At 38.8% G+C, this 22118-nt stretch overlaps 1 protein-coding gene across 12 annotated transcripts in view; it reads left to right on the forward strand.

The window, feature by feature from the left end:
• The first annotated feature begins 5392 nt into the window (after window positions 1–5392).
• The window catches only part of LOC129724262 (cytoplasmic polyadenylation element-binding protein 4), an 88225-nt gene continuing 71499 nt past the window's right edge, over window positions 5393–22118 (forward strand). For 2 of the 12 annotated variants that reach the window (XM_055678993.1, XM_055679081.1), the window contains exons 1-2: window positions 5393–5548; window positions 7549–7838. In XM_055678993.1, coding sequence (XP_055534968.1) covers window positions 7821–7838 — 18 coding nt within the window. In that variant the 5' untranslated portion in view covers window positions 5393–5548; window positions 7549–7820. Of the gene's footprint in view, window positions 5549–7459; window positions 7839–22118 lie in introns of all 12 variants that reach the window. The other 10 variants (XM_055679001.1, XM_055679009.1, XM_055679016.1 and 7 more) reach the window with 10 other exon arrangements.

Below are 22118 nucleotides of genomic sequence, written 5' to 3' on the forward strand. Positions count from 1 at the left end.
AAATCTTCGATTAACATCCACTATAGCTACTCACACACGTGCTATAACAATCCATACATACGAACGATTAGGAAATTTAATTCGATGGCATGCGCTTTTGAAAGCGATTAATATCCACCGCCACCAGCTTTCTGCTGCTTCAGAAAGAACCGTATGCTTTGCCGGTCAACGCACGAATGAGAAATTCAATTCAATAGTGTGCGTATCGGTATCATACGTACAGTTTTGGAATGAAAAAATAAAATGTTCGAATGGTACTTTTTATATCGAGGTTTCGTCAATTATTTGGAGAGAGGGAGGAGTTTACAAGAATGGGAATGACAAGGAAAAGAAAAGCAGCAACAACAACAACTAATCCTTTACAAAGTCAGATCGGTTGTATCCGTTAGTGTCGGCTGTGCTTGGGAAGAGAGTTAGTGATTGGTTGCTCGGTATGAATCAGACGATCGATGTTTTTTAACAATTTATCAACAGTGTATCTCAAATAATGGCTTGTTTTTGTTACATAAATTTAACCGTAAAAAAATTCTGATCGGGTTTACCTTAGAGATGGTCGGGTTTCGGGTTTGAAAACCCGTAACCGACGGGTTCGGGTCGGGTTCGCGTTTGAAAGTTTTTGAAAGTGTCGGGTACGGGTCGGGTTCGGGTTTGGTGAAAAAAAAAATTTCGAGTTCGGGTCGGGTTCGGGTTTGAAAATTTCGGGTTCAGGTCGGGTTCGGGTATGAAAACCCGAAACCCGACTATAAAATATATGAAATCTCGGGTTCGGGTTCCTCAATTTGGGGTTCGGGTTTCATAGAAATAAAATTTTCGGGTTCAAGTCGGGTTCGGGTTTGGACGAATAAAAAAATTTCGGGTTCGGGTCGGACTCGGGTTTCTACCGAAAAAAAAATTCGGGTTCGGGTTGGGTACGGGTTTGGAAAACATCAAACCCGACCATCTCTAGTTTCCCTGGTTGAATATACTAGATTTTCAAAATCAGGTGCCTAACTTCGAGATAAACGTTAGTCCGACGTCAATAGTCTAAATTATCTACAGGGTGTTCAATAAGTTCGAATACAACTTTTTAGTGTTGTGTAGGTGCGCACCTTGTGCATTCTTTGTAATGATATTGGTGCTAGCTTTAGCCTCATATTTAGAACTGCCGAGTGCCAACGCGCACGGTGTCAACTTGCTGTCATTTGTTGTTTGTTCACCGCGCATGAAAGAGGAGAGCGACGTCGGAGTAAAGTTGTTTGCGATAGGTAAATGACCCAGCGACATATTCCGGCGGTTGAAATTTCACGGGGTAAAGCGGAATTTCTTTTATACCACCATCCGTAAGTACCGGGAGACGAGCTCAGCCATGGACCCTAGACGAGTTCGTCAAAAAACATAACGCTCGATCCGGAAAATCGCTACTGAGCTGTATCTGTCGATCGCTATTGCCTACACCATCATGGCGGGGCACAAGCTGTACAAGAAACGCAAGGTTCACGGAGTAAAGGCCCAAATACAATGGATACGTTGCGGTTGCGTTTGCGGCAATTTGACATTCAGCCCATACATTTTCGTCAACGTCAACGCAACGCAAACGTAGGCTATAACGTGATTTCTGATGAGAAACTCTTTGTCTTGCAACAGCTGCACAATGTCCAAAATGATCGGCTGTGAGCGCCGACATTGGCCAGTATACCCCCGTCCCACATAAACATCCCGCGGTTCCAGAGTGCCGCGTCGATGATGGTTTGCGGGCCGCATCCAGGTGTGGGGAGCTCCCACTGGTGTTGATCGAGAAAAATGTAAAAATCAACACCGCATATTATACGACCGAGGTTCTGGAGAAGGCATTGGCTTCAGCATTTCGGAAACTCTATACGCGAAGATCGTCCAAACGAGTTGTCGGGAGAATTTGACTGATTTTATCGATAAGACTTTGTGGCCTCCCAGCTCCCTGGACCTTAACCCTCTGGCCTTTTATGCATAGATAAAGTGAGCACTATGGACTAATTTAAGAAGCCTATTTCCAAGATCTGGAACGAGATGCGGATGAAGCAGATGCGTGCCGCATTCTATTCTTTTAAGAATCGTATTAAGCTCGTCATATAATAAAAAAGGGGACGGGGGCTGTTCGCAGCGTTAAGGTTCTCAATAAACATTGGCTCATTGAAAATTGACTCGAAGAATAATGTCTTGTATATCCATTTTTCGCACTTATTGAATACCCTTATCTAGAGCACGAAGACATTTAAAAAAACGACCTGCCACCTCTACTCTGGCTCATTTTAAGGATACTAAAACCCTATCCTGGTTTTTGATCCTAACCGATCAAGGATGGCTAATAATTACATGAGGCAATGTTGATTTTATGTTTTAAGCATTTATTTTGCGAAAAAAAGTTTTTGTTTTGGTTTTTCAAATAGGGTAGAAGCACCGGTTTTGGCCATGATAATATAAAAGTGATAATTGTGAAGAAGTATCTCAAATTACTCCTATTTCGAAGTCTCCTGTTGAAACTGCTGATATTTTTCGGAAAAATTATTATAAACTGTATCCGCATAATCAATAACCATAAACGGATGTTAATCCATATGGTTTAACGATACCCCATACAGTCGGGACTATATCCCGAACTAGGTGTTAGGCACGTTTTATGGTTATTGATTATGCGGGTAGCAAACAACTATGCGTATTTTACTTCTAATTAAGGAACTAGTTATACTCTTCCCAGTTTACTGTACGGTCTAAAGCCTGTAGTACACTCTTTGACCAATGGTCAAATATCTGACCTTCTGATACAATGGTCAAATTTATTTGACATCATGATTGTTGTTTGCCCGTGTTCGCCACATGTAAAAATTGAAGAGTGACAAACAATTATCTTTGGCCAAATTTTTATCTGTCAAAAAGTGACAAACTTTTGACGCTTGGTCAAAGAGTGTAATCCAGCCTTAATGCTTTGGTAATTTGCAAGCTATTTTTTGTAGAGCATAACTTTGTTTAAGTTTGTCCATTTTTATAACAAATTTTGTTACCATCATCAGGCACGACTTACTATAACATCTGGATAAAAAATAGGCATTTTGGTATGATTTTTAACAAAATAACAAAACAAAAACTAACAAAAGCTTCCAAAAAAGTGGAAGAGGTTGTTTATAAGACACGACCGCAGAGGTAACGTAGAATACGACAGCCTGTCTTGTGTCAATGTCTTTCTTGGCATAGGTTTGGGAATACAATCAATTGGGGTTAATTAATTTAATAGTCTCTTTGCTCCCGATTACGTTTACCACTGTAGCCGGCACCGCGGTTATAAACATGATGCCACACGCGCTATAAACATGCACACACGCGCTACAGACATGCATACACACCATAAACATACACACACGCTATATAGCAAGCCACACACGCTAGCCACACACCTTATATATTAGGGACACAAGCTACAAATATTCACACACGTTATGTGCACACACCCTATATACATGCTAGGGTGGGGAATCGTTATATGGAAAAAAACGAAACTTGATAGCAGAAAGCCAGAACCAAGTTTTTTCTGTTCTATTTGGGGCCTCAAACAATTCTGAATTTATTGGAAGTCGATTGGTTTTGTCTCCGCTTGGCGCATTGCATTTTGAATTTATATGGAGATTTGTATGGAAAAACGAACTTTTTCGCATTTTCCATTCTAAAGAGCTCAAAATAGCTCAAATTTTGAAATCGACATACTCAACTTTGAACAGCTATAGCTCTTCTTAGGGACATTCTAGCTCTTCAGTGTCTTCTGCATAGTTGTTAGGCATCTAAAATACTATACTTTAACATAATTTAGTGCATTATTAGAACATTATTGAGCTCTCTAGAAAGTTAAATGCAAAAGAGTAGGTTTTCCCATATAAATTTTCATACAAATTTGAAATGCAATGCGCCGAGCGGAGACAAAACCAATCGACTTCAGGTAAGTTTAGGGTTGTTGGGGACCTCAAAAGGAACCAAAAAACTTGGTTCTGGAAAATCGATCATTTTTCCCCACCCTAATACATACGCTGGATGATGGTGGCTTCTCAAACCACCTGGCGGTGCGAGTCTCTTTCAGTTTCGGGTTGTATTCACCCAACGATATCTGAATTGGATTACCGCTGGTGGGGTCCGACTCAGATCGAAGGGAAGCCGAACTGAAAGAGGTAAGAACTGCAGCTAACCTCTAGCACCGCCGCTGTTCCCCGCTGCTGATCCACTTCGTCTACTGCCATCGGTGTTGGTGTTCGCTGCTGTTGCCTGCTGCTAGTAAACTGTTTCGCTTGAGAAGAAACAGTCTCTTATATAGCCCGAAGAGTGCATTCCCGGCTAAACAGGTACTCCATTCTGTCGTCCTTTTTAGGGAAAGGCAGCAAGCGACCAATCAATAGTCGACATTTGCGTTTCGACAATGTTCAACAATTTTCAATAATACAATAGTTTGAACAATCAGATTACAATTTTCTGCATTTGGACGGGTGATCAAATGATTTTCCAATCGATTGCTGCAAAAATGACAGAAATCGGTTGGAAACTGACTGGGTTTAAAGCGTTTGAAATTGAAATTGGATCCCTGTATTGAAATTGGGTCCCTGTAATTGTTGCCGTAAGAGGTATTCTACGTCAAAATAAATTCGTGTGAATGCAACTTTTTCGCGAATTGGCCAAAACTAGAGCCCCAAGTGGCCAATTAAGAAATGCTATGGCCAAAATAAGAGCCTAGAGAAGTTTTTTGGTTGGAAAATTTGTAAACAAAATAACATGCTTTAATTATTTAAACTCAATGTTAGTGAAAAATATAGGCGAGTCCATCTAATTTCCCTGTGAACTTATTCAATTATATATTTTTCGAAGGAAGAAGAACAATAATCTTTCATTAATAACATACCATGGCCAAAACCGGTGCTTTTACTCTACTGCAAAGCCAGCTATATTCAATTCGCTTGTAAAAGCAACGCAACTAGGAACGTGCAAATTAATTGGGCCGTTGTTGAAAAATTTGAGTTCTGTACAACTTTTGAGTCAACATAAAATTGAGGAAAAATTTATGAACGTTATAAGTACCCAATTCGATCATCTAGCGTACGAAATATTTATTTCTGGAAAAAATAATTTTATGCCATATTCAAAACTTAAAAAATATTTCTTTATCTGAATATCACTATCAAGATATAGAAATATTCATTTCTAGCCTTCTATATACTAAGAACCGTTTCGTAGTTTCTGTTCACGCAAGGCGTCACATACGTTCTCATGAGCGTGCGACTGGCCACTCATTGCTCTCGAGTGAATTCGTCATCGTCCGTTGGTTCCGCGTCGCAGCCACGATATCTCTACCGGATTTCTCTGGTTGGGTGATCTATCCGCTGTACCGTGGGCTCGGTCAGTTCGTCTGTGTCGCTTCGACGAGTAGCACTAAATCTTTTTCTCCTGCCGAAGTGCGAAACCGGGCCTCGAAGGCAAAAAGTAATAATACATAGCACTGGTGAAGCTAGGATAGGATACACAGTGAGGACTTTACAAGGAAGAACATACCTCACAACACACAGTGAGTGATTGTTGATAGCTGACGACAGTTTGGTTCTGATCTGAGATCCAATCCTGTCGTTGGTAGGGTGACTGTCTGCTTACATATAGGCGTTTCTCGTGCAAAACCAAGTGCGGTACTGGACGGCAATATTGTAGCAAAGTTGTACGGATTCAAGGCGATTTCAATTATCTAAATAGCCACTATTTGTTACTCCAAATTAGTTACTAAATGCGGAGATTACAGTACGGTTACTAATATGGTAATGAGAACTGCGGCTCACGAAACTAGATAATTTTTTTGTTTGAATTTTGAATGCTTGACTGATACAAGGACAATCGGGACGAAAGTGGAATTAACCTCAAATATTCTAGTGAGTTCGAATGCCGGTAGGTCTGCTTGATTAAAATTCTGTTTCAGTGGCATATTGCGAATTATACATGTTGAGAGAGAGAAAGGGACGAATGCATGAATACAGTGTATCAGGAAGAGAGTCGGACGAAGATTCCGTGGTGGCGGCGCTCTGGTGATTTTTACTTTTTTTTTGCAATCGTTTTATCATCCGAGACATGATGATGCTGTTGGGTATCTTTTGCATCCTTTTTCTCTAGATTATTAAAGTGCGATTCTACCACACAGTAGTCGACAAAAATGAACAAAAAAAAAGCTAGAAAAATAAATCAAAAGCCTCTCATTTTGTCAAGGATTTCGAGAGTGTTCAATAGTTTGCACACAAAAGGTTTGTGACGAAAGACAATAGGATGGTGTTGATATTGGTTCTGTCTATTGTGGAAGTATTTACGGTTATTTGTGAACAATTGTGGACACAGGGCGTAGACGAAGTAATATTATGCTTCGGCACGTAACCACGAGTCTGGAAAGTGATATCAGATATTCGATTGCGTTGTAGTCACCTAGCAGCGAAGAGTTTGATAATATTTATTGTTGAGGAACAAATAGAATTAAAATTTCTATTTTCGAATACGTGTACGTGTATCGATGAAATATTGGGAAAAAGATTGTCGTTATTATGAATTAAAATTTTTCACATTGAAAAGGTCTCTTACATGCATAAAACGAGGTTCAACTATTTTCACAAATACTTACTAATTCGGAAATTGGAAACTTGAAACGGTAACAAAATGTTGTGAATTACATTAAAATTTGAAAGTTTTTGAACGCGTAATGGAGATTTTAGTAAATGAATTTTATTGCGTAAAAAATAACCCATATTCAAAATTTCTATTTTTTTCAAGTTTAAAAAAAATATTGAAACACTACTATTCAACGCAGGTTAGATTAGGTGGTAGTATAGTTTTCAACAGGTGCTGGCGATGTGGTGAAACGGCACCGTGTTTTACTTTTATGTATTGACTTTAGAGCACGGTAATAGGCCGGCGGCTTTACAATACCTTTCCGACGCAGATAAAATGCAGCCAGAATCGTGACCGGAGGGCCAACAACGTGGTTTCACGCCTAGTTTGAGAGCGTCCTTCTTTCTCTCCCATTTGCAAGCTGCGCTCTTTTCTATGTCTGCAGTGTGCTGCTGCTGGCTCCTGTTTATAGTATCGTCCTTTTTAATGTACATACTTGCTGCTATCCCGACTTGTATATGTACTCACATACACGTGCTACATGGAAGACATCGTCAGCATCCATAGCGGTAGAGGTCGAAGAGAATCATATGTAAATTATGTGCTGCCAAAGGTTCCACAGCAATCAGCTCCGGTCCCGCATGTTCTCATGAAAATATTTTCAAGTTGAGCTTTAGCTTAAGAAACTACACGGAGCTTTCCACGGTGGACATTCTTGATGCGGAAATGGACGGTTGGAGTGTTAAATGCGTAGTATTTAGTTGTTAGTCTTCGTTGCCAGTTCATGTATTCGTACATCATTTGCCTGCTTCCGTTGCGTGTCCCGTACTTTGTGCAGTGTTAATGCGCGGGGGATATCCTCTGTGGCGACATGCGGAATTTTCGATTGAATGAAAAATAAGAGAAGAGTAAAACGAAAGTGGAAAGCTTCTAGAGTAAATTAAAAACATTCTTTTGAAAAGAAGCAATTGCAAAAGGCCTTGGAATTCTGAAGTCTCTCCGCGAACGAAGCGGCGAAGAATCCGTTTTATAGTGAACTCAGCTTTAAGGACATTAAAGCGTCGGATGTGCCTGCTGAGAAAGGCCCGATAAGAGAAGCACGGGAAGTGAATAATTGTGTACTGTACAAAGGAGAAGCTTTGTATTCTAAAAGTGAAACATTACCGAGAGAAAAACTGACGCTGTACCGGCTGGGAGAGATGCCTTCGTTGCAACAGGTGAGTTGTTTAACTCTGCTGAGTTGTTCTATTCATATAATTCACGAATTGAAATTTCACCGGCTGACAGAATGTACGATAGCGAATTCGCTAATCGTTTTACTGAATGAATCAGCTTGCATAACCAGGAGCATCGAATTTGTTGTTAAACATTATTTGGGTTCACCTCGTAAAATGAAAGTGCCGGTTATAGCCCCAGTTTTGGCCAAAATTCACATTGACCTTCAATAATAGATGAACAAGTTTTTGGTGAGGTAAACTCCCGGAAGACTCCAACGTCTCTTCAAGATCCACAATAAACTTTACTTATCGAACGTATAGAATGTCTTCATCAATACTGAATATTGAATTTAAATCCGAAACTTGAATTCAAATTTACTGTGACTCCGATGAGGATCAAACTTTGAATCGTAGAAGAGGAGCAATTCCACAAAAAAGGTCCCAATTTGAATATATATTTAAAAAAATGTTATTTTTGATTTAACCGAAACTATACACTAATGTTTATATTGGCTTATTAAAATGTCATTTTGTGCTATTGGTGTTTTTTTTTTCAATCCCGATTAATTTGTGAATGGTTATTAGGGTGTCCAAAAATAACTGTTAAACCGAAAAATGATTGATTTAGGTGTTACTAAAAAAACTTCTGTATGGCGAAAGTTCTGAAAAAAATCAATTTTTCCCGTTTTTTTATTTAAATTTTTTTATCACTTATAAATCCTGTAAAACCGAACCCAAATATATTTTTTGTGTATTCCTTGGAGTTCAAACTAATTCTTAATGTTTGTGTTTTCTGATGTTGAATTCGTTTCGGTGTAGCTACACCTTTCCGGACTACACTTTGTAACCTCAAACAAGAAACATTTTCAGTGTAGTTGCATTGGTACGCGTAATAATAGGGATAGCTGTCAATTTGGTTTGTTTTGGTCATTATCGCCATCGTCATTTTGTCTCGTTTCCATTTCATATTTCCATCTAACAAATGTGCTGAAAAAAAAATTATCTGACACTTTACCACGTGGAACGAGAACCAAAACAAACCAGTTTTGACACATACGTGTAAATGTGTTGGTAACTTCCTCTGCTTCTTTTCGGGTGTAGTCCGGGACAGAAAAAGTGTAGTCAGAGACAGAAAAAGTATAGTCCGGAAGGTGAAAAAAAAACATTTACGGGGTAAAAAACCTAGTCCGAGTGTAGCTACACCGCGAAAACAAATTCAACATGAAATTAAACTTTTAAAAAATGTGCTAAACTTTACGCAAGTAACCATCCTATACCACAGAAAGATGAGGAACTTCATTAGGAAAAACATTCTGAAAGACACGAAGAAACTATCCTGAATCGTTGTTGAGCTATTCAGGTTTTATTATGAAGGAATGTTGTACAATCTGATGATTTCCAGTGTGTGCAACATCGAGTCAACCATTATTGACTACGGTTGCTTAGAAACATTAGTTTGTTTGAATCTGTGTCAATATATAAAGTAGGCGCTGCAGTTTAAACAAGCATTTGTCGATGTTGAAGAATGTTTCAAACTGTATTTTAAACGCGAAGTCGACGAAAGGTTAACGACGGACGAAATTACTTCTGCGACGACACGTGTCCCTTTTCTTGGTCGTGCATTGCCTAACATTTCCATCGACGTTAGCACGGTTACATTAGCCGCCTCGGAGCTCAGGTCTTCAAAATCCGCTGGGCCAGATGGCATGCCGTCCTTTTTCCTGAAAAACTGTATCAGTAGTGTGGCTGCTCCAATGAGTAATCTCTTCACTAAATCCATCAGTTCGGGTGTTTTCCCCTCGATCTGGAAATCGGCATACATGCTTCCTGTACATAAGAAAGGGAACAGAAGAAACGTTAATAACTATCGAGGAATCTCAGCGCTTTGCTCTATCCCGAAGCTTTTTGAGCTCAGGCCACTTTCTCGTTCTTCAAGAAGTACATCGCAGACGAACAGCACGGTTTCATGCCTAAGCGATCCACTGCCACGAATCTCCTGACGCTTACATCATACGTAATGAACAGCTTTGGCGACCAGTCTCAGACGGACGTTATCTACACAGACCTTTCCGCTGCCTTTGACAAACTGAATCACGAGATCGCTGTTGCGAAGCTTGAAAAGCTCGGCATTGGAGGCCCCCTACTACTATGGTTTAAATCCTACTTGACTAATCGGCGTTTAGCAGAGAACATCGACGGAGTTTCCTCGAATTCGTTTTCCGTTCACTCCGGCATCCCTTAAGGTAGCCAACTCGGGCCACTGATTTTTCTTATTTACCTGAACGATGTCAACCCGGCTTCAGGGCCCTCGACTGTCCTTCGCTGACGAAAAAAAGTGAAGGTCCCATCAGATGCCGCTGCGCTCCAGGAGCAGTTATCGATTTTCGCGGAATGGTGTGTCGACAATCGCATGCAATTGAACGTCGACAAATGTGAGATTATAACGTTCTCAAGGAAGCTTAGCCCAGTGACTTTTGCTTATAAGCTATCAAATACACCTCTACGACGCACAACTTGGGAGTACTGCTCGACTCCAAACTCACATTTAAACAACACATGACTTTCCCCGTCGACAAGACCAGCAGGAACTTGGGATTCATAATGCGCATTGCAAAAAAATTCAGCGATATTTATTGTCTAAAATCTTTAAATTGCGCTTTGGTACGATCTAGCTTAGAATACTGCGCTTCAGTGTGGAGTCCCTACTACCTGAACGGAGTAAGCAAAATCGAGGCAGTACAACGACGGTTAATTCGCTTTGCTCTCCGTAGACTACCGTGGACTGACCCCTTTCAACTACCAAGCTACGAACAGCGTTGCAGGCTTATCGATTTAGACATCCTGCAAATTCGTTGGGATGTGATCAGAGCTATATTCATCTCGGATGTATTGACTTCACGGGTAGATTGTCCGGCGATTCTCAAACAACTTAACATCTATGTCAGACCACGTATGTTGCGAAGTAGCCTGTTTCTTCACGTGCAAAGTAGGCGAACAAACTACAGAAATCAAAGAAATAGTTTTCGGTTTCCGTTATACTCTACTAGAAAGAAAGAAAACTAGAAGCACTGAGGAAGACTGTATGTCACAGTCGAAATATATATTTGCGCGGACTGAATTTCAATATTTATTTCCAAAAAAAAATTCTAGTAGAGTATAACGGAAACCGAAAACTATTTCTTTGATTTCTCAATCACTCTGCTAAGACACTCGGTATAGATTTTCTAAATTTGAACAAACTACAGTAGCTTCGGCACTATAACCGGTCTACAGCGCCATTTTAACCGTTACGCATCATGTTTCGACTTTGACGCCAGAAGAATCGATTCTTAACATTGGCACGTATCACTTAGATTAAGAAAATCAGTTGGGCCATAAGGCCTGTTGATGTATTTTTTACAAATAAACAAATAAACGCACTCTGCTCCTGAAACGCTTTTTTTTATTCTGTGTGGAAATCATCACTGCGACCAGAGACATTTGATCTATTGTGATATTGCCCAGGTGTTTTCTGTACTCCGTACTTCATATTATTGGCAGTATCACTATTGAAGTAAATGCTCTTTATTTATATCCGTGCTTGAGTGTGACAGTTTACCATTTCGTTTCAAATTTACTGCTCTACTATACCGAGCCTCTTTCTATCCTACCAACATCGCCAACCGTCAATTCTCTGGAGTGAGACTACATCTAACGTTCCTCTCTGGCCAGGTTAATTCTAAGAGGGACTTACTTTGTCAAGAGGAAGGAGTCGAAACCTCGTTCCTTCAGCCAAGACCGCGTCATAATTTCAGTTCCTTGAAGAGAACTGTTATATGTTACTCAGACCAGTTTTATTATAAGAGGGACTCATTTTTGTTAGGATGAGAGTCAGCAGGGTGTACTATAAAATTCAGCTTGAAGGTAGTGGAGAGCCTGAGAATAAACCCATGTTAAAGTCCTCGATGACCCAAATGACAATGACCCAAATGACAATGACCCAAATGGACTGATTATACTAAGATTCGAACTCACGACCACCCCGCTTAACAAAGCGGACTCTGTAACCTTGCGGCTACGAAGCTCCTCTAACGAAACGCTATTACAAGTTTCAATTAATAATTCTGCTATATACGTATGCACTTTTCCACTAGCTTCAAAATTTTTCTTACAACATTTCGTTCAGCTTGGTGGGTGATACCGGCCTGATTCCAGATCGCAATGACTTCTGACGCTACAACAATATCAGCACTCTTGGAAATTGATTGTTTATTATTCTCACGATGGAATCTGTAGAAGCTTAATATCTCTTGTTCGGAAGGAAGATGTGTCTTTGATAATTTCTTCCGGCGCTTCGCCTATCAAAATATCTTTCTTTACTTTAAGCCTGGGCGACATCGCTTAGACTTCAAGAAACGATAAATACTGGTTAATCGGCAGCGCCTACTATGTATATTGATACAAATTCAAACAAACTAATGTTGCTAAAGAGTGTTGCACTTCAAATCAGCACAGACAAAATTCAATCTCGAAATTAGAGTTTTCATCCGAGTGCCATCAAATCTTCAGGAAGTATAAAGGAATAATAGGAGCTTGTTTTGGAATCATTAATTTATTTCATTTCACCTGTATAACAGAATGCTCGAGCCTTAGCCTTAACCCCAGTAATAAGATGCTGCACGACTTCAGAATCGACCTTTCTCAGTTTATTAACCCATGTCCTATTCATTTCTTCAGCACTATTCACAACTTTAGGTTGTTTAAGAAGTTATTCCTTCATAATAGCCCAGTGTTTGGGGGGTTCAGCTCTTTCAGTACAAAATCGACTCCGATCGTCTTGTACCACTCTACCACCTCCTTGGAGTAGTGGCAGGATGCCAAATCCGGCCAGACCATCGTGAGCCTTGAGGAAAGGAAAGAACCGCTTCTGGAGGTACTCTTTCAGATACACTTGCCTAATCATAGTGCTATCGGTGAAGAACGGAATGCTTCCCTTTCCGCACGGCTTGTCAAATCAGAAACTTCTCGTCCTGAGGTCACGTACAGGTTTCCAGGAATCTGCTTAAAGTCTGCCTAGATATACGTCTCATCATCCATCATGCAACATTGTGGCTTGGTCAACTTTTGATCGTACAGCTTCCGCGCATGACTTTTCGCGGTCGTATTCTGCTTCTCGTTTCGGTTTGGGGACCTCTGGACGTCCTCTGCACGAAAGACGCACTCACGTGCAACTTTTTCGCCACATCTCGGACCGATACGTTTGGTTTTGCGTTTGAAGACAGTAACCACGCGCATGTGATCGTTTTCGTTGCGTCCGATCCACAGTTATGACGTTCTTCGAAACGTTTCATTATACCGGAATTCGCGATTTCTAGCTTTTCCCGATGTCGCGGTGCGACAGATGCTGATTTTTAAAACACTTTTTAAAAACTTTTGCACACCCGATTAAATCAACTGACAGCATGTAAACAATACACATCAAACTATTTGTGCGCGAAATATTATTCAGTTCTACCTGATTTATCAGAAGTTAAAGCCATATCAGTGTGTGCAGATTTGAAGAGAAAAAATTTAAGCCGCAACGGTCTGTTGGATTGGCATAATATTTTCGGCAAAGCAACATATTTGTAATCATCACTACTCTTTTTAGATAAACTCTTCACAAATTAGTCGTGATTGAAAAAAAAATTCAGTAGCACAAAATTATATCCTTAGCTGATAGGAACATTTGTGCAAAAGCTCAGCTAAATCAAAAAAGCTCAGCAGAAGAAAAAGGCGGAAGAGCAAATTATGATTTGTGACTTTTAGAGGACAAAAAGAAAGAATTGGGGCACAAATAGGGGAAAAAAATTCACTCCATTCACGGGTTATCACAAATGATGATTTATTACTGAATTCTTCGAACTGCAATTAGGTATCACATGAGATACATCACATTAGTAAACTGGTTATGAAATGTATTTTCCAAACCGGAATAGGAATTTCTGCAGCCTAATTACTATCACTCCGGACATGGTAACTTTGAGTATCCCTCACACTCTTGATATTACATTAAAAGATTTCAAATAAGTTATTCTAAAGTCGAGATAAACCCATTTTAGTATTGCAGGGGAATTGGGGCAAAATTGGCATGTTGCTGACATTTCACGTGGATCAGACACCTACCAATCGATTCCTGAGCCTTTTTCACTCAATTTAAGATAGATTTCAACTACCACTTTCAGATATTAGCGCATTACCATTAATGCTCATATATACTCGATATTATTTTGCTTTGTGAAATATACTAAAACCATGCCAAAACCGTTTTCGTAGAATCACCGTTTTGAGCTCAGTTTTTGTAAGAAAATGCTAATATGTGGACAAACTCATAGAATTTCGATATTTGGCTTTAAAACAAAATGGCGTCGAAGAAACATCGAAAATTTCCGATTTCTCAAAAATTCAAAATGGCGTCACTGTTGCCCCTTAAGGTGAAATGTGTTCAAACTCGGGGAAATATGTTTTTGCGTTCAAATACATCAAACAACCATACATAGAAGCCAAGGTAAAAAAAAATATTGCACTGTTATATGCTTACCAAATACTAGAAGACATTTAACTTGCGATGAAAACATCCTTGTTTGTGAAGACATTGTGCAATCGTGAAGAAACTTTTTTGCTAATTGAATTTCAGGGATTATTAACACTGATATTGATTTCCTTGATTTTATTATAAAATAGTTGAACAGGCTGTCTATAAGACACGAACGCAAGGTTAACGTAGAATTACAACAGCCTGTCTTATGTCAATTTATTTCTTGCAATAGATTTAGAAATGCACTCGATTGGGGTTCATCAATTTGATGGTATAAAACGGTGAATGTTAGTCATATTTCTCTTACAACTTTTTTCTATTGATCGTTTGGTAACCTTGAAGAGAAGCGTTGTCGAAAATAAAGAGTTCATCGTCATAACAAAACAGCGTGGGTGAAACTGAATGCTATTCGATGAAAATGTGATGTCAAAATTTCAATTTCAATTAGAGGCAGAAACTCATGTTTAATGCTTCAATTGAATATATGTGGTCGTCTTAATAGAACTTTACTTTTTGCAAAGCTGGGAATTAATCGAATATCGAGAGGATTAACACAACAAATAGACGCACTGTCGGACATTATCATCCAAGCAAGCGGAAAGCTTAATTAATAACTTTAACAAGTATCTTACAGTTATTTTGTTCTCATTTCTCATTTTTTTTTATTTGTTAAGCTCTATCTTCATTTTTCCATCCATAAAACCACATAACCACAGGTTTTTCGGAAAGCTCAACCAATAACGTTTATGAGAATATAATACAGCTACTAGTTACTCTAATGATAACGACCAAAAAAATATTTATTTTTCAGATTTTGTATGTTTCCTAGAAAAACCGTAGCTAAACTCTTTGGAAATTGTTAGTAAACACCTGAAACTTGAAAAAAAACATAGACCCAGCCCGGGAGCTCCTGGGAGTAAAAAGATGCCGACAAACAAAATTGATGTTTTTTCTCATTTTCTTCTTCATGTTATGCTTAATTTTTTTCCACCCATAAAACCACATAACCACACGCTTTTCTGGAAGCCCAATCAATAACGTTCAAAAAATATAATATACTTCATAGCTATTCTGTTATCGTGGTAGAAAGAAATCAAGTCTAACGACGACTGGCTTCGTCGGATGTTCGAATCCCGGCTTGGGATTGACTGTTTAAGGTCACTAGGATCGTAAACTACTCGCAGTGCAGCTCTGTTGCTGCTGGTTGATTCAGTATCCAGAAAACTACCACTTGCTACAGTGATCTGATGGATAATGAAGACTAAAGCTAGCTTTTATACGTGACTACTGAAAGTTATACTTCCGGTGGGCGTGCATTCGATCAAGCAACAGAAAAACAACAATAATATAACGTTTAGGAACTCAAATCGTTTGTATACTCTAGTGTCGGTTGTTCTGGGGAAGAAGAGGAAGATGTTTGATTCAGACTGAGTTTTGCCTGATGTCTGGCCTTGTTTTTAGCTCTGGTTAGACGACATAAGCGTTTAACAAGCCTCTACATTTTTAAATAGTACAATAGTAAGCATTACTAAATCACAATTTTCCGCATTTTGGTAGGCGCACAGCTAATTTTCCAATCGATTGCTGTACGAATGAAGAAAATCCGTTGGAAACTGACTGAATTTTAAGCATTTGAAAATGGACAATTTTCGTGACGCTCTTGATGATTTTGGTTTTTCAATTTGCGCCCCTATGTTGCCGTAAGACGTAATGCTACATCAAAACATAGAAGCTTAGTGAAAAATTTTCACTTTTAATTTGTTTCTCATCTTGTCGTCCTAATTAGCAGAAGAGTTGAAAACACGCACTGAGGTTATAAAAACTTGAATCGCCTATCAAATTGACCAAGACCGGTCCTTCCCGGTTGGGAACCACTGATGTGGACAATGTTGAAAAAAACGTACAACATAAATTTCTGATGTCCTTGTGGCGAGATTCAGTGATATCGATATGCAATTTATTTGACAAGTGATTTGACGGAAGCTCAGTTTGGTTGCGTACCACCATCGATTTCCGGCTATTGGATGTTTTTTTTAAATGACAGAATTAAACAACTGATAGGACTTCCAGAGAAGCAATTTCCTAACGTATCCGCAGCATTCATATACAACAGGGTAGCGCCTACATTGTCTGTTTGGCACTGATTCGCTCTTGGCGTCGGATAAAAGGCAAATCACAGAACGAGAACAGCGGAGAGTTTTTTACTGTTTGACAGGATTCATCGGTGCTGACAATACTGCTGCCACCACTGCATGCTATGTAGCTGTGCAAAAGCTGAGCAAAAGCGGCACTTTTCATATTGTCATCTCGATTCCCGGTGTGCGGTACTTTAGCTGTTCAACTCAAGAGCGCATAAAGTTATTATCATATCAAAAACCTAGCACACGCTGTTTCGTGGTGGAAATAGTTCTATTAAAATGTACCTATTCTAACGATAGAAATGCAACGAAACGAAAGCATTTTGTTATGCGTTTTACCTGATTTAGTTAACTGACAGTGTAGTTGTACACCTGATGAATGGAATGAATGGCACCGTGTCTCCGCACCTACACAGTAGACTTCTGAATGGTACGGTTTGAAAAAAGATGTGACACCTTGCTAGGTAGGACGTGATGTACAAACGGGTGTATATACTGTAGGGAAACGTCGAACCAGGCAGGAATGATATTTTCATATTCTGTGTTTTGCATCCTTTCCAACCGAGGCGGTTTCCCTCCCACACATGATTTACATGAAAGTTTGCTGTCACTGTTACACTACTAAGCATTGCACCGATACGGTTAGCGGAAGAGCTGTCTAACATCCTGTTGCAATTCGTATGCAAAGCATCTGGCTAAGTTGGATAGTGACACCGTGAACTATTTCAATTGGAATTGAACAATGATATAAAGGCTATTTAGTGTGTAAATGTTTTAGAAATAGTGTCGAATAGGGTGCGTTTGTAAACGATTAAAGGCGTTCGAGTCCTATCTATTCAGCATTCATTTACTAACTGCTCTACTGGATGCAGAGTGCATTGCATGTAAAAGGATCTTCAAGTTCAGCTTTCAACTGAAATCTGTAATATTATTATAAAATTGATGCCATATGAAAATAAAAGAGATGCACCGAATAATAGGGCTGGGAAAGTTGTTTTTAAAAATTACCGAATATTCGGTTTATCGAATAATGATTTAAACTAGACCTTGTCTAGGGTAATCCACTTTAATTTATGAGTAATTTGGTTTTTAATTTTTCTCATTGAATCATCATGTTCTGTTGAATATTTGGCGGTCCGTTCGTCTGAACAGACGGCCGAATATTCAACGAAACATGATGATAAGATAAGAAAAATTAATAACCAAATTATTTTTGACCTAATGTGACTTACCCTAGACAAGCTCAAGTTAAAACCATTATTCTGTGAACTAAAAATTCGGTACTTTCCACAAAAAAAAATTTTCCCAGCTCTAATAAAATACTATAGAGTTGATTCTTTTATTTTGTGAGTGTGAACCCTATATCTCTTGATTGAAAATTTAATAATATAGCATTTATGTAAATTTGCATATAATCTAATCTATTAAAAACTGAGTTCTAATTTTTCGTTAAAAATTTTCCATCCAATTAAAATAACACCCAACCCGACTGACTTTATAGGTTTTAAGTTATTGTTTATTGACAAAAAATAGTTTTTTAATAAGTTACGCTTGAGGAAAAATTTCTGATTAATGAAAAATTTGCAATGTCTTCGGCAAAGTTGTAGATAACAGTTTTGTCCTTCCAAAAAAACTACCCTGTTAGCAAAAATTAAAAAAAGAATTTTTTCTTCAGAAAATTATAATTTATTTTATTTGATTTCCTCATGATCGTCCGATTTCAATGTTTAGGTAATCTTTTGTAAAAATTAGACCAACAAATCATTTTTAAACAGTCTCCCAAAAGTAGGTCGTCTTTTAAAAAATTGAACCAATAGCACAAATCTATAGAAATGTCTATGCAAAGTTTCAGCCAAATCAAAAATGACAATTGAAAAAAATTAAAACTGGGATTTTTTTTTGTGGAACTGCTTACCTGATTTGAAACCGATTTAAACCAATAAACAAAGGAATGCTTTTGGTGCCACGCATAGATCTGTGTGGTATATTTCAGCGAAATACAGAATGATAAACTGCATAAGTCGATTTCAACTGATATACCATGGGAAAGCTGTTGAGGCCCCGCACAAATGTGTGTCAAGGCCGAGTTATACCAACAAATATTAGTATGTTTAATTGGTCTAGTTTTTGAAACCGGTTTAAGCTAACAGTTAAAATACTATTCGGGTCAGGCACACGTGCGCGTAAAGTATACCATAAAATATACAAATCCTATATATCTGCATAGGGGTCATTCCATTGATCATCACACTGCAACATTCATTGATTGATTTTTTGATTATGTATTCATTTTTCAATAGGGAAGATTTCTTTCTATTCAACTTTTATGACTAGAACTCTCATAGAAACTATCGTTTTCTGGATAAGTAGGAAAATCACCTTTAGTTTTTTTCTCGGAAAGCACGCATTTATTTGAAGTATTAAGGGTCTGGAGCTAGTTTTAGGGAACGGACTTTGCTTTGTGAAAGATATCCAATAAAAAAAAATTGTTCAAAATTTATTATGTCACTATGGGGTTTTTGATCAATTTTAACTTTTTTCCGGAAACCATCAGCAAAAATGCCGAAAGTCGCGGGTTGTTTTCGAAGCACTTTTCGGAGATTCTGAGCTCAATTTGGGATCATCTCCTATCTTGGCCTTTTCTGGTCTTCAGAAACACTTTTCGGTGATTTTGAGCTCAATTTGGGATCATTTTCTATTTTGAAAAAAAAAAAAACTTTTCGACGATTCTGAGCTCAATTTGGGATCATTTCCTATTTTGGCTTTTCTGGCCTTTAGAAGCACTTCGGTGATTCTGAGCTCAATTTGGGATCATTTCCTATTTTGGCCTTTTTAGGCATTCAGAAGCTTTTTCGGCGATCCTGAGCTCAATTAAGAACCATTTTCTATATTGGCCTTTTCTGGCCTTTAGAAGCACTTTTCGACGATTCTGAGCTCAATTTGGGATCATTTCTAATTTGGCCTTTAGAAGCACTTTTCGACGATTCTGAGCTCAATTTGGGATCATTTTCTATTTTGGCCTTTTCTGGCCTTTAGAAGCACTTTTCGGTGATTCTGAGCTTAATCTGGGATCATTTTTTGGTCTTTTCTGGCCATTAGAAGCACTTTTCGACGATTCTGAGCTCAATTTGAGACCAGTTTTGGATCATTTTCTATTTTAGCCTTTTCTGGCCTTAAAAAGCACTTTTCGGTGATTCTGAGTTCAATTCGGGATTATTTTCTATGTTGGCCTTTTCTGGCCTTTAAAAGCACTTTTCGACGATTCTGAGCTCAATTTGAGACCAATGTGGGATCATTTTCTATTTTGACCTTTCAGGCCTGTAAAAGCTCTTTTCGGCGATTCTGAGCTCAATTTGGGATCATTTTATATTTTGGCTTTTTCTGGCCTTCAGAAGCACTTTTCGGCGATTCTGAGCTCAATTTGGGATCGTTTTCCATTTTGACCTTTTCAGGCCTGTAGAAGCTCTTTTCGGCGGTTCTGACCTCAATTTGGGATCATTTTCTATTTTGGCCTTTTCTTGCCTTCAGAAGCACTTTTCAGCGATTCTGAGCTCAATTTGGGATCATTTTCTATTTTGACCTTTTCTGGCCTGTAGAAGCTCTTTTCGGCGATTCTGAGCTCAATTTGGGATAATTTTCTATTTTGGCCTTTTCTGGTCTTTAGAAGAACTTTTCAGTGATTTTGGCCTTTTCTGGCCTTTAGAAGCACTTTTCGATGATTCTGAGCTCAATTTGGGATCATTTTATATTTTGGCCTTTGCTGGCCTTTAGAAGCACTTTTTGGCGATTCTGAGCTCAATTTGGGATCATTTTATATTTTGGCCTTTTCTGGCCTTTAGAAGCACTTTTCGGCAATTCTGAGCTCAATTTGGGATCATCTTCTATTTTGGCCTTTTCTGGCCTTCAGAAGCACTTTTCGGCGATTCTGAGCTCAATTTGGGATCATTTTCTATTTCGACCGTTTCAGGCCTGTAGAAGCTCTCTCGGCGATTCTGAGTTCGATTTGGGATAGTTTCCTATTTTGGCCTTTGAAGCACTTTTCGGCGATTCTGAGCTCAATTTGAGATCATTTTCTATTTTGGCTTTTTCTAGCTTTAGAAGTGATTTTCGGTAATCCTGAGCTCAATTTGGGATCATTTTCTATTTTGGCCTTTTTAGGCCTTCAAAAGCTCTTTTCGGCGATTCTGAGCTCAATTCGAAATCATTTCTATTTTGGCCTTTAGAAGCACTTTTCGGCGATTCTGAGCTCAATTTGGGATCATTTTCTATTTTGACCTTTTCTGGCCTGTAGATGCTCTTTTCGGCGATTCTGAGTTCAATTTGGGATAATTTTCTATTTTGGCCTTTTCTGGTCTTTAGAAGAACTTTTCAGTGATTTTGGCCTTTTCTGGCCTTTAGAAGCACTTTTCGATGATTCTGAGCTCAATTTGGGATCATTTTATATTTTGGCCTTTGCTGGCCTTTAGAAGCACTTTTTGGCGATTCTGAGCTCAATTTGGGATCATTTTATATGTTGGCCTTTTCTGGCCTTTAGAAGCACTTTTCGGCAATTCTGAGCTCAATTGGGATCATCTTCTATTTTGGCCTTTTCTGGCCTTCAGAAGCACTTTTCGGCGATTCTGAGCTCAATTTGGGATCATTTTCTATTTTGACCGTTTCAGGCCTGTAGAAGCTCTCTCGGCGATTCTGAGTTCGATTTGGGATAATTTTCTATTTTGGCCTTTGAAGCACTTTTCGGCGATTCTGAGCTCAATTTGAGATCATTTTCTATTTTGGCTTTTTCTAGCTTTAGAAGTGATTTTCGGTAATCCTGAGCTCAATTTGGGATCATTTTCTATTTTGGCCTTTTTAGGCCTTCAAAAGCTCTTTTCGGCGATTCTGAGCTCAATTTTAAATCATTTCTATTTTGGCCTTTAGAAGCACTTTTCGGCGATTCTGAGCTCAATTTGGGATCATTTTCTATTTTGACCTTTTCAGGCCTGTAGATTCTCTTTTCGGCGATTCTGAGTTCAATTTGGGATAATTTTCTATTTTGGCCTTTTCTGGTCTTTAGAAGAACTTTTCAGTGATTTTGGCCTTTTCTGGCCTTTAGAAGCACTTTTCGATGATTCTGAGCTCAATTTGGGATCATTTTATATTTTGGCCTTTGCTGGCCTTTAGAAGCACTTTTCGGCGATTCTGAGCTCAATTTGGGATCATTTTCTATTTTGACCGTTTCAGGCCTGTAGAAGCTCTTTTCGGCGATTCTGAGTTCAATTTGGAATATTTTTCTATTTTGGCCTTTTCTGGTCTTTAGAAGAACTTTTCGGTGATTCTGAGCTCAATTTGAGATCATTCTCTATTTTGGCCTTTTCTGGCCTTTAGAAGCACTTTTCGGCAATTCTGAGCTCAATTTGGGATCATCTTCTCTTTTGGCCTTCAGAAGCACTTTTCGGCGATTGTGAGCTCAATTTGGGATCATTTTCTATTTTGACCGTTTCAGGCCTGTAGAAGCTCTTTTCGGCGATTCTGAGCTCGATTTGGGATCATTTTCTATTTTGGCCTTTTCTGGCCTTTAGAAGCACTTTTCGGCGATTCTGAGCTCGA

The sequence above is a fragment of the Wyeomyia smithii genome, chromosome 1, assembly GCF_029784165.1.
Source record: "Wyeomyia smithii strain HCP4-BCI-WySm-NY-G18 chromosome 1, ASM2978416v1, whole genome shotgun sequence".
Classification (NCBI taxonomy): domain Eukaryota; kingdom Metazoa; phylum Arthropoda; class Insecta; order Diptera; family Culicidae; genus Wyeomyia; species Wyeomyia smithii.